We start from the raw sequence: 16930 nt of genomic DNA on the forward strand, positions 1-16930 counted from the left end.
ACCAGGAGGATATTTCCAGGGAAAAAAAACCTCAGAGAGCGTCTTGGCCTCGCTGAATGATGGGATCAACCTTTACTCTTTGTTTTTTCTGTTTCTGCGTCTGAAGTGTGTGTGAGTGTGTTTGTATGCGTGTCTCTCAGCCTCTGATCACAAATCTCTCTTTATCTCTCGCTCTCTCCCTCCACCTTTCCTCTAAACACTGCTAGCAGTGTCTGGGATAGTGTAAAGTGGCGTTGGGGGAGAGATGAAAGGCTCCCAGTGCTCTTCACGGTGGAACTGAGCAGAAAATAAGCAGCCGCTAAGTCCCCCGATAAACAAAACGCGCAGTGAAGTCAGGAAGCCATGCGTGTAAGTGCACCCTGACTCTTGCCGCCCCTGAGACACAAACACACACATGCACACACATTCCCAAACTGTAAAACATCACACACACACACATACTGTAGCTGAAGCATTATCTCACAGGCACCTCTATACTTAAAAAGTCAAAGCTCATTATGTACAGGCACCTTATTAACACCATCGAAATCGCCTACAGTGCTGGTTCCCAACATGTGGGTCGGGACCTCCCAAGGCATCGTGAGATGATTACAGTTGACGGAAACGATACAAAACTAATTCTGCAACTTTTCTCTAATCTTTCCTTTTTTCTCTCTCTTTTGAAATCCGGGAGACTTTTATCCCACAGAGCCGCTCAGAGTTATTCAAATCAAAGAGTCTGCATCGCTTTGTATTCAGGTGTCACATACCCAGGATACATACAAAAGAGAGACATTTCTAAAATGTTAAATGGTCCAGTGTGTGAAATTTAGATTTAAATCAGGAGCTAACTCTAACATTTGATGCCAACTTTGAGTCCTTTATACGTTTCAGTATTTGGTTCTAGGTATGAAAAAGGTATTGATGTTCGATACCCAACCCTTGCCAGTGTAGTGAGAGAGATATGGAAAGGGGAGGGAGACAAGGATGGAGTGAAGGATAGAGGAGAGGAAGCTGCAGGCTGTTTGCAAGGCCTGTGAGACCTGAGTCCGGATATGGCCTGGATATGCAAGGGAGAGTCAATTACTTCCCTCCTGGCTGCGCACACACACATGCACAGACACTCACACACAGAGACAAAAGACGAGTGGAAACTCTTTTGTTAAACATCACAGCTGGTGCTGAGTGAAACAAGACCAAAAAAGGGAACATGCAGTAAACACTGTATGAACAGAGTGCACTTTGTATGAATGGAAAAGTGTCTGTGTGTGTGTATGTGTGTGTGCTGGTGCCCATTCCAGGGGTACCGGCAGTAAGTGAGTCATGGCTTTGACATTTCCATGCAGCGTAGTGTATTACATTACTCCTGCTGTGCAGCGGGACAGGCTTTTATCATCCTTGTTCATTTGCTGACCGTAGGCAACCGTCAACCTTTACAAGCACGTGCACGCGGGTATACAGCCCCCGACGCATGCACGCACATATACAAACACTCTCTCTCTCTTTACAGAGTGAGAATTAATATGTGTGTGTTTCGATGGTGTGCATGTTCGCTTTATGGAGGTGCCTCCAGTTGGTGATAAACCACAATGACACCCGTTCTCAACCTCCTTCTCTCCTTCCAAGACTCAATCAAGAGTTTAACGTCATCGGGATTTAATGTCAAATGATATCTGATGTGTTACCTTTACTTTAGGAAGACCACTTGTGGTCAAAATGTACATGCAGGATAAAAAGCAGCAAACAGAGCTATGCCTAAATTTCAGTGTGCTGACCACCTCCATTTCCTTTGTACATGCAGGCTTTCCCACAACAGCACAATGATGCTGTGTATCTGAGAAAGTTTACAGGGTGTTTGTCATCTTGACAGATGAAAATTCCAGACTTGGTCTAGACTTCCTGCAGACTGAAGGCTGTCTGCTGTAACTGTAATTTCTTTTGAGGTACGCATGTGTTTTTGTACGATTTTCACCTTTTATGGGCACAGACTTTTTCTCTATGCCATATTTCAACAGACAAACTAATTTCCTTTCACTAATTATTCCGACTGTACGGATGATTCATTCTGATTACTATCTTGCAAACATTTTACGTCAGCAAGAAGCCGATGCCGATGACTGAAACGTGAAATCTAAACACAAATGAAGATTTAAATACTGACAAGGTAGAACATTTAAATACTTTGAGCTTTGTGCAATAAACCCAGCATTTGCTTGTGTGTGTGTGTGTGTGTGTGTGTGTGTGTGTGTGTGTGTGTGTGTGTGTGTGATGAATTAGTCTTCCCTACCGGCAGCAGATGACAGCCTTGCAGGACAATGCCAAGTCAAGGAAGGCCTGGCGGAGCTCGAAGGACAGTGCATATTTCAGCGTCTGCCCATCGATGATCAGCGCCAGCTCATTTTCCTTCCGCAGAGAGTCGCCCAGGGACGAACAGTGAGCCGTCAGTTTAGCACGGGTAGCCTACAAGGAGACAAAGACACAGAGAAGAGGGTTTAGGTTGACTTGATATTCTTCCTCTAACCCCCCACAATTTATTGAAAGGCCTTTCTATGCAACATCTCTTCTACAGTTAGTTTAAAGTCAGCAACATGCACACAACCACATCAGTGCTCCTGAGGATGTATCAGGAAATGCCGTTGGCTTACAGTGAAACCGAACCTCTAACCCTGAACCTCACCACTAATTGCCAACAATCTTAAATCCTAATCTGTATTCTAACCGATCATAGGTCTAAATCTCACCCTAAAATTGACTCTTTTTCTTATGCAAACTGGCAGCGATCCCTTTCAACTGACCACATTTCCAGGTTTTATGTTTTTGTGGAGATATTGTGGTGGAAATACAAATCACACACACATCAAAAACACAAAGACCAATTTGTTGAAAGGTCCAAAACCACTGTCGGTAAATGGAAGACATGTGCTCCTGGTTGCACAGGCTGCTTTCATCTGGGAGAAAGAATTTGCTTCTGTGTACAGCAAACAATTAAAAATGCCGGTATAAAGTTCGCAGTTACCCTCGACACAATCACAACACACTGATGCTGGGAGGACCTGGGGGCACATTTAACCATGAAATCTTAAATCTTAACTTCACGAAGCAGCAACGCACCACAGTGGGTGAAAATATGCAAACGAGACACACACACACACACACACACACACACACACACACACACAACAAGAGGGGTAAAATGCATCATTCATTTCTATCGGCAGAGTGTGTGTTTGTGTGAATGCCAGCTCGCCTGCAGGGCAGTAGTTTTGGGGCAGTTTTGATGGAGCTCTTGATAATAGAGGAACAGGGATTAATAGAGAAAATAAACATCCCACAGAGTTGTAATGAATTCCATGTGGAGGAGCAGGCACGCTACAAGCTACCAGTCAGGGCCCACACACACATGAACACACACCTGGATTCTTTATTTCCACTGACTGAAATTATGATCCCAACGCTACAGAGTATTAAAACATGGATCTTTGAAATAAAATTGAGCCACCCTCGGTGAAAAACTGTTTCAACCTCTAACTCCACATTTCAGTAATATACATCGTCTTTTCACATGTTCTTAGCAACTATTTTCCAACATATTGTATGTATTTTGAAAGAATTGTAGATTAATTTGGACCTGTCCTGACTCAACAGTTCCAACACTGGCTTAATGTTTGCTAAGAACTCTTTACATTAAAGGAGATAACAAGGTGAATTCAGATTAAAAGGCAAATAAAAAAAAAAAATCACTCCAGCTCTCAACAGAGGGAATATGAATGTTTTATCCGTCATGTGTCGTCCAGTCCTGCAGCAAACTCACTCACTGGGACAATTTTGCCAGCTGTGGAATTCAGCTTGTACACATAATAAACAAGTGGTGACGCAAGATGAAGCGCTCCAGAACAGGAACTGTTTATGGAAATGACTAAGAAGCTACACAAGATCAAAACACCACAACTACAAAAGTGCACAAATGAATTGAGAGAACCTACCCAGACTCTCACAGTGGGTTATTGGCGGCCATCAGACCTGAGAGAGTCCAGTGACCCGCAGAGAGGTGACCCCTCTGTCCACCAATCGGCATGCGCAGGAGACAACGCGCTCACATGTACATGTATGCGTGCGATCTCATGAACAATGCGCTCTCTCTTCTTCTTGCCAAATAGCGATGCACACATGCGTCCACACACACACACACACACACACACACATATACACAAGTGAGGTGTCCCTCCTCTTCCTAAAAAAATTCCTGCTCTTGTTTTCTCAGCCTGAGGCTGTGTGTTTTTCTTTGTGCGCCGGAATTCCTGTTTGCATTCACCTTTTTCCCCCCAAACAGGGTAAAGGAAAACAAAAACATAATGAAAGGATTAAAGGAGATTACAGGTTGTCAGAGTTCTGAAACTCAAAAGTGTCGATGTGTGTGTGTGTGTGTGTGATGTGCGTGTGTTTTTACAGAGGAGCGAAACATGTGTATGCCTGTACGAGTGTGTGTCTGTTTGCATGTACTGTAAGTGCGCGAGGGCTTGTTTGAGCGTTCACGTGTAAAGTGCGCATGAAAGAGATGAAAATCTGACAAAACCTCCCTTTTTTTTTCCTGCCGCTTGTCCTAACGTCATTACAGAGGAATGGACACAAAAAAGTCTCGGCACATAACACAAAGTAAACAGCGCATAAGTGAAAAATGATTGTATAAAAACACTGTACATGACACACATTTAGTGCGGTGGGTGTGGTGGGTGATGCTTTAACTCTTTCATGCGTGCATTATATGAGCGGGTGTGTGAGGGGACAGCTTCAAAGACTTTTTGCTATAATAAAATGATGGCTAAAGTTTTTATGTGAAAACAAAGGAACTGATTATGAACACTTCCAGCACTCGCAGCACAACCAATGCAATGACTCTGTCTATGTGTCACTGTGACATCATAAAGGCATTACGACGGAGGGTCACACTCATGGGTCAGTCCTCAAGTGAATGCAAACAGTTCCACCAGCCTGGCAGTGAGGTGCTAATACACCACAGCGACTTGTCACAGCAGGTCCAGCCAAAGCTTTAAGATAACCCGGGATAATAACCAGACTAAGTCTGCAGGGAGCTGTAGGAGATTTAAAAAAAAAAAGGTTACTAAGGTAACTAAGGTAAACACTAGTTAGCACTTAAATCTAACAGGCATCCAGCAAATTTAAACTGTATTCTCATGACAAAGAAACAGCTTAAGAAATAAAGGTCCACCATGATCTGTTAACACGTTCTCAAAGAGAACAAACACGCGACCAAAGAAAAGTCCAACGCTATGTAACTTTCTTCTTTCTCACGCTAAATGACCCGCTATTTTTGGAGACCTCAGAGGAAAGAATTGCTTAATTCTTTGATTGCATCAGTTGCGATGTGACAGATTTCATTGGCAAGCATTTTTGTGCTCCAAACTAAATGTTTATTTTTCATATGCATCTGAGCTTGAAGAACTTTGTGAACCATGTTCACAGGCCCTTCCTGCTGGGAATTTTTTATCAGGTTTATATTTGGGTCACAAAATAGGGAGGGCATTGGGGCAGTTTGAGATTTAACAGGTCACCATCTCTCATTGCATACTTCACCATGAAACGCATAAGAACAAACAAACACACACACACACACACATCCATCTATCTATCTAGAATATACAGTATATAAATGAACAAAGTGAAGATGGGGGAAAGCCAAACATTGATCTGTTCCAGACCACCCTCTCAATTCAAAGAGAGCCCAAGCGCTTGTGCCATTGTGACAAATGTACACAGGCAAGGTATAAAATATACAAAAAAAGCACTAAGCAAGATAGATGAGGAAGGGTACAAAGAAAAAGGCCGACCGACGAAGGACAAGGAGTGTGAACCAGAGTCAGGGGGGGAAAAAGGGAGAGAGAGAGCGAGGGAGCCGCTGACTGAAAAGAGGGCGGAGAAAGACATGCTCATATCTGAAGTGCAGATTCTGTCACCAGTGAGATTTAATATACCGTTTAATTATCTGACTGTGCATCTGTGCAAACACCCACATCCTCAGCTGCCCGAGCCAGAAACACACACACACACACACACACACACACACACACACACAGTGCTGACCCCCCCCACCCAAAAAAAAAAAAAAAAAAAACACAGACAGACATGTGGATTAACATTTGGAGGCCGGATGCACAAAAAAACTAATATAAATTGAAAAATACCAGAACAATAGAGCAAGTTGAGACACTTAAAATGTGAGTGTGTGTGTGTGTGTGTGCATAAAGATGATTAATGAGCAGAGGAGAGATGCTGTTTGTTTAAGAGCTGTACTGCGGGCAGCGTGACAGGGATAGGGGGGATTGTGGGAAAGTTAGATGTAATGTATATTCAGAACTATCAAGCTGATCAGGGTATTTATATGCCACTGCATCTAAAGTAAACAAAGTGTGTGTGTGTGCCATATTCGGGGATAAGCAAACAAATATAAAGCCTCCTTTTTTTATTTCATCATTTGTGTGTGTCCTTCGGCATTGACTAAACACAAGGAGACAGGGCAAAGATTTGTGTCAGTCTGTGTGTGGCATGTGATCTGAAGGTGACAGATGGTGCTTGTCACAGCTTCAGCGGTCGCAAACCGTTTACCCAGGAGGCATCGCTCACAGAGTTTGTTTTGATGAGGAGGAGCACCAAAAGGAGATCGCATTACTACTCACTCGTCGCCCTTGCATGGCTCAGCAAAAAAAAAAAAAAAAAATAAAAAAAAAATCGCCCCCTTCTTCTCCAGATTTCCTCTCTCTATCCAGATTGTTCATCTCCGACATGAAGTACAATAAACACTCCCCCCCTGTTTTATTCACAAACACACTCCCGCGATTCCACTAAGATAAACACACATATTTTGTTGCTTGTTCCTGCTCTGCATCCAACACACACACACACACACATTTTTCCTGTCTGGGCTGTGTAGTTGCTTCCTGTGCATAGAGAAGGTGCTGACAGATGTGGAGGTAGTGGTGTGAAGGAGACAAAGCGATGAATGGGCTCCGTTGGGGAAGAGGAGAGAGAGAGAGGGGGCGAAGGGGAGGGGGTTTACATCTGCTGGAAAGGATTGGTAGGATCACTGCACAGATCTGCCGTCACACTGATAACAGCAGAAAGAGGGCATGACAGAGGGAGTGAAAAGTTGGGACGAGCTTTTAGAAACGGGAGCAAAGGGTCAACCTGGAGGTGAGATTTTGATAAGCGGCCTCTGTTTTCGCTCTCACGCGGGTTTACAAGCGTACGTGCACGAAAAAGCCGCGCCGGCGCGAGTTATTTTAAGTGCGAGATAAGTGTCGCTCTGAAGACAGTGTCGCTTTCATCCACACGCTGACCGCCGATCACAACTGGAGCTCTCTGAAGTTATCCAAGTTGACAGGCATGACGACTGTGACACCACGTGCACTGCTGAGCACGCTACATACATGAGAGTGCATTACTTTACTTACAGCCATAGGTCTAAATCTAAAATCGAGTTAACAATATGAAATTTAAGAGGGTATCTGATCTGGTATTTGTCTGTCAGGTGTAATTACAGTAACATATGTATAAGCGGATGTGAATCATTATATATTATTCCCATCCTAACGTTGGGTTTCATTGCAGCAATTTATCATGTTGTTTACCCTGGCTTATGTTTGCTGGGTTGCATTTACACCTACTTGAAAGTGCGATACATAAGCCCCAGGCGCTAAAGGATACTATAGATCATGTACTCGTCACATGAAATATGCCACTCATGATGACCCGTGGTTTATGTTTCATGTCAACCAGCTGTCCCGCTCGTCTCTGTGTGCCAAATAGAAATGTGTGAGTACAACCACTTTAGAAGAATATCACTCCTGTTAAATGATAATAACGCTTTTAATCTTAAAGCACTTCAACAATAATATCACCCTCGCCCAGAGCTGGTACAAATTCAAAAACGTGCTCATGGACACATCAACTATGTATTAAGGTGAGGCTTTCCAGCTGAAAGATGGATATCCTACTGCACTAAGTTGCTGCTAAATGGAGTGTATTGATTGGAAAGTCTTTGTCTGGATTTGGCAAGAGAAAAGTCTAAAAGTGCAGCACGCAACGTCGCGTTATCCTGTAGATTTAAACGTGCGTTTGTCAGAGAAACAGCTTTTATGGGACTTCCTCGTTCACTTTTAGTCAACGCAGTATCACTTGAACAGCTCGGCTACTTTCCTACTCGTTCTCACCACAGTATTTTTGTTTATACTTGTTCCATCTTTAGACAGTGCCTCTCAGCAACGGGCTAAATCCTTCACTGCTGCAGCACATCCTGCGTTATTTCAAGTCATTCAGCTGTAGAAGAGATTTCTTTCTTCTGCCTGTGAATATTTCCAAGAAAAAGGGATTAGATTTTCTTTTTAGTTTTCTTTTCTGGCATGTAGGTGCAAAAAAATAAAAAATACTCAGACCTCCTGATAACCAAAAACTCTTGTGAGCTTTTGTTGGACCTATCTACTGGGCATCTATGTGTAATCTCTAGGAGGAGCTTCCCCAAGGAAGACAGGCATAACATTCCCCATGGCTGCAATTAAAGCTTATATAGACAAGAATTTCAAATATGTATAAGCAATAACGGTGGGGGACACAATCTTCTTCTTCATTTTTTTCAGCTGTTATCAGAGCCAAATGTTCCTCCTCATCCTCTGACCCAGACTATATTAGCCAGACAGAAATCAGACTGAACTCTTTACTGGAAGAGTACAGTTTGTGATCAAACACGCTAGACAGGACACTAACAAAATCTTGCAAATCATATTAAAAATGATCCACTTTCAGGGCTAACTGTATTGACTTCTGCCCTCCTATACTAAATGCAAAGGCAACACTAAAGTACCCTGACGTTAAATGTTCATCCTGTCCAACTCAATTTATTCAGCGGTTAAGTGGCCTTGCACGCTGTCTGGCTTTTGACCAGCAGTTCCCAAAGTGTGGGAGCTTCCAGACACCACTTTGATGCATGTGAATGTAACATCACAACTATTTCTTTTACTGGAAGTTGGCATACCACTGGAAAGCAAAGTGATTATAGGTGTGAAGTTGTGCTGTTAAATTCAAAAAATCGTGAGCAACGTTAAAAATCCTTTCACGCGGGACTCCAATTGGATGCAACTTTAACCGCACAGAGGCCTTTAATGCCATGTTGCTATAGACCAATAAATCCCGCTAAAAGCCCGAGACATCTGCGCAATGACTTACACGAAGTAAGAGAAATTATGAATGTAAACATAGATGTCTCTCCATCAAGGTTTAACGCACACTTTGGGCCCACAAACAGCGCACTCACACACAAACCCATAAACAAACACACACTCACACGGGGCTGACGCTTAAAATTTATGAGGCATAATCTCCCCCGGTCTCACATATAAACAAACTCTGTAAAACACCGTGATTGTGTGTGCGCACACACACATATGGGAGTCAGGCGGTGTGTGAAAGTGTATACACGGAGACAGACACAGAGACACATGACAGTAATCAAGCCACTTAAGTTAAGCAGACACATATGAAACCTGAATGCAAAGAACACATAACTGGGGCACAAATCTAATTTGGGGGATACAGAATGTCTCAGATCGCACTTTAAATAGCAAAAGGAATAAAATAGACGGAACGCATTTACAGTGTGTGTGTGCGTGACTTCCAGGACATGTATGTGAAAGAGACGAGAGAGAGAGAGAGAGAGGGAAGAAGTGATAGTTCAGTACTCGTCTCTTTTCATCCCTTCTCTCCAAAGGGACACCAGAGACTTTAATTACCTGCACCTGTGAGCACACAAAGAGCCACACCCACCAATCTGCCTGTGGACCACACCCTAGTTCCCACGATAACCTGCTTAAGACCCCATCCCTTCTGTATCGACACACACACACACACACATGAGAAGATGTCAACGAAGGAGGCCAGAAGGAGTAAGAAGAAGGTCTACTCACGTCCAGAGAGTCCTCGTTGACGATGATGAGGGACATGCCGTGTGTCACCAGACGACAGGAGTAACCTGAGGAGCGGGAACAGATAGTGGAAGGCAGCAAACGGGGGATGGGAGGGAGATTAGATTTACTCAAAACCCAAAACACAGGTGAAAAGCTGGTCTCATGTAAGACTGGATTGGGGGAAAAACACTTCAAAACAAAAAGCACAAAGCTATCACATTCTCCTCCATCAACCTCCAGCTATCACAGCTCTCCACAACCGTTCATTTTAGACGTAATAAACACAGCAAAACATGCAATCCTGAATACAAGTGTCACATGAAAATAAATTTATACTGCACACTCTCGGGGGATGTCCCGGCTTTTGAACTAAGAGCGACAAGTGTCAAACTCATGACGTTTCTATTTTCAAGTCTTGTTTTTGTGGACGTCTGCTATCAACCTCCTCCACAACTGCCAACGAGAAACCAAATGCACTAATGTCATTGCTGTGCAAATTTTTGCCCATTCTCGCCTGCGTCCACTGGCACATTTCCCTTAAGAGATTGGCGACACGTCTGGCATTTCGCAGCCCACATAATGCCCGCCATTCTTCTAGTGATGATTTAATTAACTCCACAATACATAAAGTTTCCCCACACAGGCTGCAGTGACAGTCACTGGATTTGCCTACATCACTAAAAGCACCCTGGTGTCTGATAAGCTGCTCTTGATTTTTCCATTTTTTTGTGACTTAACCTCACATTTAGCCACACTTTATTTTTTTAAATCCTTTTTACCTATGTTAATGGCCGTCTCTTGCTTGTCTCCAGTGAGGACCCAGATCTTGATGTCAGCCCTCATCAGAGTGGCGATGGTCTCTGGCACACCGGCCTGGAGACGGTCCTCTATGGCTGTGGCGCCCAACAGCATTAAGTTCTGTTTGGTTCAACAGAAGAGCGTGACAAATGAAGAGAGAGACAGACAGAAAGATTCGAGAAGAGAGCGGCAACAAAATATGGGCACACAAGAGGAAAGTAGGTTATACTAAATCATATTTAGGCTACAAATTCAGCCAGACATCACCAGCCTGTATGTGAGGGCTCTTTCTCTCCAGAGAACATCATCCATATCTAATTTGAGAACGAGAACGATGCCAGAAAATTCAGTTCAGTTGGTACAGCAGTACATTTTGAACCTCTGTAACAACTCTGTGTCTCCGTGCCAAGAAGTAACCCATTACCTTTCCTCCCCTTGCTTTAATTTGTTCAGCATTTAAATGCATGTGTACCCTCATTAGACACACTCGGACGCACACACACACACACACTCGCACAGACACACAAGTTAACACTACTGTGTTGTTGACTCCAGTTTTATGGGGCTTTTGGCAGGCTGGTGCAGGTAATTACCCCTGTGGTCTTCCAGTCTGAGCTCCCCTCCTCCTCCTGCTTCCTCTTTTTTTTTTTCTTCATCTTCACTTACTTTTCTCACCTCGGCTCTCTACGCTAAAGCCTCGTTTTTTCCCAACTATCAGTCAAACTCTCGTCTAAATATCTTCTCAAGTGAAATCTGTCGACTTTCGGTCACTTTTCACCGCAACCTTTCTGACCGACTGATGCAAAAATTTCTACAGTGTCATCCTTTTACGTTCTGCTAAATAATAAAAGACACTTTAGGGAATAAACTGACTGTGTGCTGAGGTTTACGGCCCATCATGAATAATGAAGGAGCGCTGTGATTGAAAGGTGGCAATCAATAGAGCCACTCTGCCACCTGCTGGCAAATACGTCGTGTGCATTTGGTGTGTGCGAGTGCGTGTCAGGACAATAGTTTTACATTACAATACAAACATTTAATTAAAGATAAACATGTCAAACAAATGGTGTGTTTACCTTTTCCAGTAGTTCATAACACTCCTCAAGTTTCTGAGCGCGGTCTTTGAGCACAGTGCTGACACGATTGTACTCCTTCAGCCACTCCTGGTAGGCGTCTTCCTCCAGGTCCACATAGGCAAAACACAGAGTCCTCAGGCCTGGACGGATGGGAGGAAGATAAGATGATTAATCAGTGAGCTCAAATATCTTTTAACCAGAGAGAAACTCAACTTTGGCTTCTGCTCCTTGTCTCTCCCTTTGTCTTTTTTCCTTCTTACCTTCAGTAGCAAACTGTTCCAGATGAGCAACAGTTAATTCTTTGTACTGGGACGTCTCAGTCAGACGTTCAAAAATGACATTATCCTGCAAGCCATCAAAATAAGAAATTTGAGCATTCAATGAAAAACGTTTTAAAAGATAGTCGGAGTGCTGAATTGAAATCATAATGAGATAAACATACAGCTCCTTTGCAGTACAGCCGTAGTTTCCCGTCGGGGGTTCTGACCACCACGGACATACGTTTGCGGTTACTGTAAAGGAAGCGGTGGGTTTAGCTTCAAAACATGCTACAGTTTTACATTACCGAGTTATTTATTGACTGAGAAAGACATTTATGGGAGTGTTACCTGGAAAACTCCAGCACATTCAGCAGCTCATAGCTCATCTCTTTTCCTCTCTGAAATACACAACAAAATGTCACATCCTAAAAAAAAACCTCCAAGAAAAACAGCTCTCACTTGCAGCAAAACACACAGATACACACTTACAGCTTCGATTATGACTGAATCTGGAGTTCTTGCAGTGAAAACAAAGCCAAGTCCTTTGGCCCCTTTGACCAGCGCTCCTTCATCTGGCGAAGAGGCTTGGTAAATTATCTGGTTTTCCTCTCGCTCTGGGACCACTGTGTGGCACACTGCCATCATTGTCAGGAACTCACAGATTTGAGGAGATGTAGGCTGAAAACACACACACACACACACACACACACACACACACACACACACACACACACACACCAGACGGTATTTTTAACAGCAACCTTTTAGTCATTTTTGGGCAGAATATTTGCTTCAGATAAATAAATAAATGAGAAAAGCTTCAGAGACACCTACATGGTTCTTCTCAATGTTTTGGATGAGAGCTGGGTCGTCAAACTCTGTAGAGTTATTGCTGCTGGACGGCAGATTGCTGTGAGACAAGAAAAAGCAAGTGAGGATAGTTCAGAGTTATTTTCGTTTTTGGACGGTTTTTAGCATTGTAGTCTGTCTGTTGTTCAGATCAAAGCATACACAGAACAGTCATTACTCAGCTGAAAACATGCAGAGCCTAAAATAAAGAAAAGAATACTGGAAAGGAGGAAAATGGATGAGACGAGTCAGAGGAGAAGGTGACCTACCTGAAGTCCTCCATTGAACGATCGCAGTCAAGATCAGGGAAGTGTCTGCAGTGATGAATGAGGTAGTACGCAGAAGGAATCAATCAGTTGATGAGTTGGATTAGTTCATTTGATTAAGTGTGCAAGAGTTCAATCAACTGAATTAATAAGAGCTGGTTCTTCAATAAAAGTTAGTCTAACAATTTGTAATTAAAAAGGAAAAGGTGGATTTTAGTGTCATTTTTAGTGGCTCCGTAACAGATAGAGCTAAGTGGCAAAAGAAGATGACTGACCCGTATGTGATTCCTGCGATAGTACACTTCTTAAAGTGCATGACGTTACAGGTCAGAGTTCCCGTCTTGTCGGAAAAGAGATACTTCACCTGGAACAGACAGACAAAAATGGTCATTTTGGGGAATTCCTACCTCCGTTCTTTAGCCACTGATTATGAGAAGGAGGATGAACTGACCTGGCCCAGTTCTTCATTAAGATTGGACGTTCGAGCCATGGCCGGTGTGTCTGTCTCAGCGTAGTACATCTCAACGTCCTGAAGGAGAAGGCAAAGTGATTTGGGAATATTTGACTACTTAAAAGGACATTTGAAAACATGCGTTACAAAACACGTACCCAGTTGATGAAGAGGGCCTGTGTGAACTTGACCACCTCCAGAGTGACCAGCAGGCTGATGGGGATTAGGTTGTTGTACAGGATGATGAACGTCAACAGGTTATATGCAAAGTTAGTGGAGATGTCACCTGCACAGACAAACAGTATTCACCTATTTACTCACCCGTAAAGTGTGTCTTAATCTGAATTCTTCCATCACTGTGAGGAGATTTATGTTACAGATTGTGAAATGTGGTATGTGTGTGAGTGTGTTCTCACCAGCTCGGGACAGGTACCAGCACGCGTCTTCAGTGTGTTCTCTGTTCCAGATGGCAGCGCCCACGGAGCTGATCAGTGCCATGACCAGCAGGATGCCAAACAAGACCAGGATCTGCATGTTGGTCACTCGCTCCACATTAGAGCGCTTCAGTGGTGCCTTGGTGGAGTTCTGGGAGGTGGACGGGTCAATGAATACAACAAGTGAGAAACACAAAGAGACTTACTGAGTTACAATGGTTTCTCTGGATAAAAAGTCCACTCGCAGCACCCTTTAAAACACCTTTGCCTTACCAACTTACAAACTTGAAACTATCTTAAACATCAAATTCAAGGACCTTCCAGGCCCAGTTCCCTTAAATTCAAAGACCCAACATGACATATTTTGAGAAACAGATCAAGATAAGTTAGAGCACTGAGATTTTTCTATTGAGAATTAGCAGAGCTCACAGAGAAGCTTGAATGTGTGATCACTTCTCAGTTTGCTGTTATAGCAACGGCAGACAATGTGGTCATTTGCCTTTAACGTTGCACAGTATATATAAACAGAACATTGTGTAAGTTGAGTGATGGAAATTGTGTGAAGCACATGTGCAGACAGTGGAACGTCGTCCATTTAATTTGAGTAAAAAAGAAAATACATCAATTCAAGCACTTTCAATGACCCATATCCATTTTCAAAAATTTTCACTGCCTTGATTCTTTTCCCCTTCAAATTCACGAAAGAATGAAGGATTTTAAGGACCCATGGGAACTGTAATTATTAAAACGTTTTCATCATTTCTGGCAGAGGAATGTGTCGGCGATCCAAGCGCTGAGACGGAGGATTAAAAAGTACCTCTTGACTTTTGGATGTGCTCCCAGTAATGAATTCGCCACACAGTTAATTAAAAGCTCTAGACTATTTCTATGAAGTTCACAAGGAAAGGGGATTCGTAATTTTTTATTTTTTTTTAATCAAATGAAAAACAAAAATTAAGACCAGCTTGTTTACTGTATTCAGAAAAACAAATTGGGCTTACTTACCTGCATCAGTTTGGAGTCATGGCCAGTGTAGACAACTATTCCCACAACCCACTGTGTGTTTCTGAGCTGGGCTCCTCGCAGCAACACCTGGTCTGGACCCAGGGGAGCAGGACTGAGGACAGCATGAGAGATTATAAGTAACAAAACATGATAAATGAATGCAGATTTAGGGCGACCTGCATTTATTTTTATTTTTATTCTCAAAGTTTCATTTTTATAAAACCTGTAAGCTTTAATGAATGAAAAATATAAATACATGAGAGGTTGCACTTTCCTATTCGACTATATGATCTATGATATGTAAACAGCTTTACTCTGCTGTTGAACACAATGTAAAATAACACTGACAATACTCAATAACTGATTAGGAAGTAGAGACTGTGTGTGTGTCTCACTTCAGGTTCTCCAGCCGCAGAGTGCCGGTGAAGTCATACAGGTGTCTGTTAGGGCCTTCGCACTCCAACCGACCAGACAGTGCAATCAAATCCTCTAGCGTCTGAGCAGCAGCTGTGAGTGGGAGACCCTGGAAGAAAAATTTAATAAAGTCAAGGAAAGTTTACCGACATACTTTTACCAAATAGGATCATGACGATGTACATCATAGAAAAGAAAAGTTTCATAAAACAAAACAGGTCTAATTAAACAGGAGATGAAGAGAGAACAAGAACTGCGAGAAACATGATGGAAAAATGTGAGGATTGTGAAGAAGAAGTAAGGTTTCGTCTGATAGAGAGCCCTGACAGACGATGCCCACATTTTCAACATCTTTTATTGATTTGTAACGAGTATTGGATGTTTCTGAAACAACACAAACTCTCTACTTTCCGCGTCATACCTGTCTGATCTTCAGGTTGGTTTCTCCATCCAGGTTGGAGGTCTCAGTGTAGCACATGGCCTGTGGCTCGCTGTGGAGAAGAAACATTGTAGTGTTTAAAATGACAAATCCATCAATCAACAGGAAATAAGTTAATTACAATCTTAAATAATTGCTTAAATATTAAATAATTACCTTCTAAATAACTGCTTATAATTATTAGCATTGTTAAATTGAACATTGTGGAGTTTTATCAATTTTAAGACAACGTGTTAGGTTCCTTTCATTTAAGTTGGGAAATCATACATTACATTTTATATACACTAATCAATTAATCAAAAGATTAGTCAACAGATTGACTGAAAATAAAAAATAATCATTAGTAGCAGCACTAAAAAGCAGTATAACACACAACACATGATTAAAACAGATATATTAACAGACAAACATGCACAAATGTGTCCCCACACACACATACACACACACACAAACACACACACACACACACACAATGTCTGACCTGGAGGACACAATAACCATGTCAGCTGGAAGGTGCTGGCCATTCGTCACCTTCACTATGTCGCCTACTGCCACCTTGTGGCCACGAGGCAGCAGTGCAACAGCGTGCGAGAGAGAAAACAGGTGGGGGAGAAAGAGAAAAAGAGGGGTGTTAAGGCAGACAGGGATAAGGTGAGGGAGGAAGACAGAGAGAGGGGGAACAAGAGGCAGGTTAATTAGTGACCAATTGGGACGCAGCCAACAGAGAAAGAGAGAAGAAGACTTGAGATAAAGTGACTGTGGCAGAGCAGAGTAAAACACAAAGATCACAAGCACATGGTTAACAAGAATAAAGAGAAGTTCACAGTTCAAGGAGACATACGGCATCAGCCACAGCCATTCAAACTCTATGAACCTTACAAGAGGAAAACAACTCTTTAAAACTGGGAAATGCCTTTGTCACTTCATAGCATAAACCAAAGAAAGAGAAAAAGTTGCTCACCCAATTACAAAGAAATAACTACATGAA

At 42.6% G+C, this 16930-nt stretch overlaps 1 protein-coding gene across 6 annotated transcripts in view; it reads right to left on the reverse strand.

Moving 5' to 3' along the window:
- atp8a2 (ATPase phospholipid transporting 8A2) overlaps nucleotides 1–16930 on the reverse strand; it is a 46693-nt gene that overhangs the window by 15716 nt on the left and 14047 nt on the right. For all 6 annotated transcript variants that reach the window (XM_027274111.1, XM_019273719.2, XM_027274112.1 and 3 more), the window contains 18 exons: nucleotides 16424–16497; nucleotides 15925–15994; nucleotides 15485–15612; nucleotides 15090–15201; nucleotides 14067–14235; nucleotides 13809–13936; nucleotides 13651–13728; nucleotides 13475–13563; nucleotides 13203–13247; nucleotides 12919–12994; nucleotides 12574–12762; nucleotides 12433–12482; nucleotides 12267–12336; nucleotides 12085–12169; nucleotides 11825–11964; nucleotides 10730–10868; nucleotides 9951–10015; nucleotides 2267–2439 (listed from right to left, as the gene is read on the reverse strand). In XM_027274111.1, coding sequence (XP_027129912.1) covers nucleotides 2267–2439; nucleotides 9951–10015; nucleotides 10730–10868; nucleotides 11825–11964; nucleotides 12085–12169; nucleotides 12267–12336; nucleotides 12433–12482; nucleotides 12574–12762; nucleotides 12919–12994; nucleotides 13203–13247; nucleotides 13475–13563; nucleotides 13651–13728; nucleotides 13809–13936; nucleotides 14067–14235; nucleotides 15090–15201; nucleotides 15485–15612; nucleotides 15925–15994; nucleotides 16424–16497 — 1880 coding nt within the window. The remainder of the gene's footprint in view (nucleotides 1–2266; nucleotides 2440–9950; nucleotides 10016–10729; nucleotides 10869–11824; nucleotides 11965–12084; nucleotides 12170–12266; nucleotides 12337–12432; nucleotides 12483–12573; nucleotides 12763–12918; nucleotides 12995–13202; nucleotides 13248–13474; nucleotides 13564–13650; nucleotides 13729–13808; nucleotides 13937–14066; nucleotides 14236–15089; nucleotides 15202–15484; nucleotides 15613–15924; nucleotides 15995–16423; nucleotides 16498–16930) is intronic.

Source organism: Larimichthys crocea, chromosome XXIII (assembly GCF_000972845.2).
Source record: "Larimichthys crocea isolate SSNF chromosome XXIII, L_crocea_2.0, whole genome shotgun sequence".
Taxonomy (NCBI): domain Eukaryota; kingdom Metazoa; phylum Chordata; class Actinopteri; family Sciaenidae; genus Larimichthys; species Larimichthys crocea.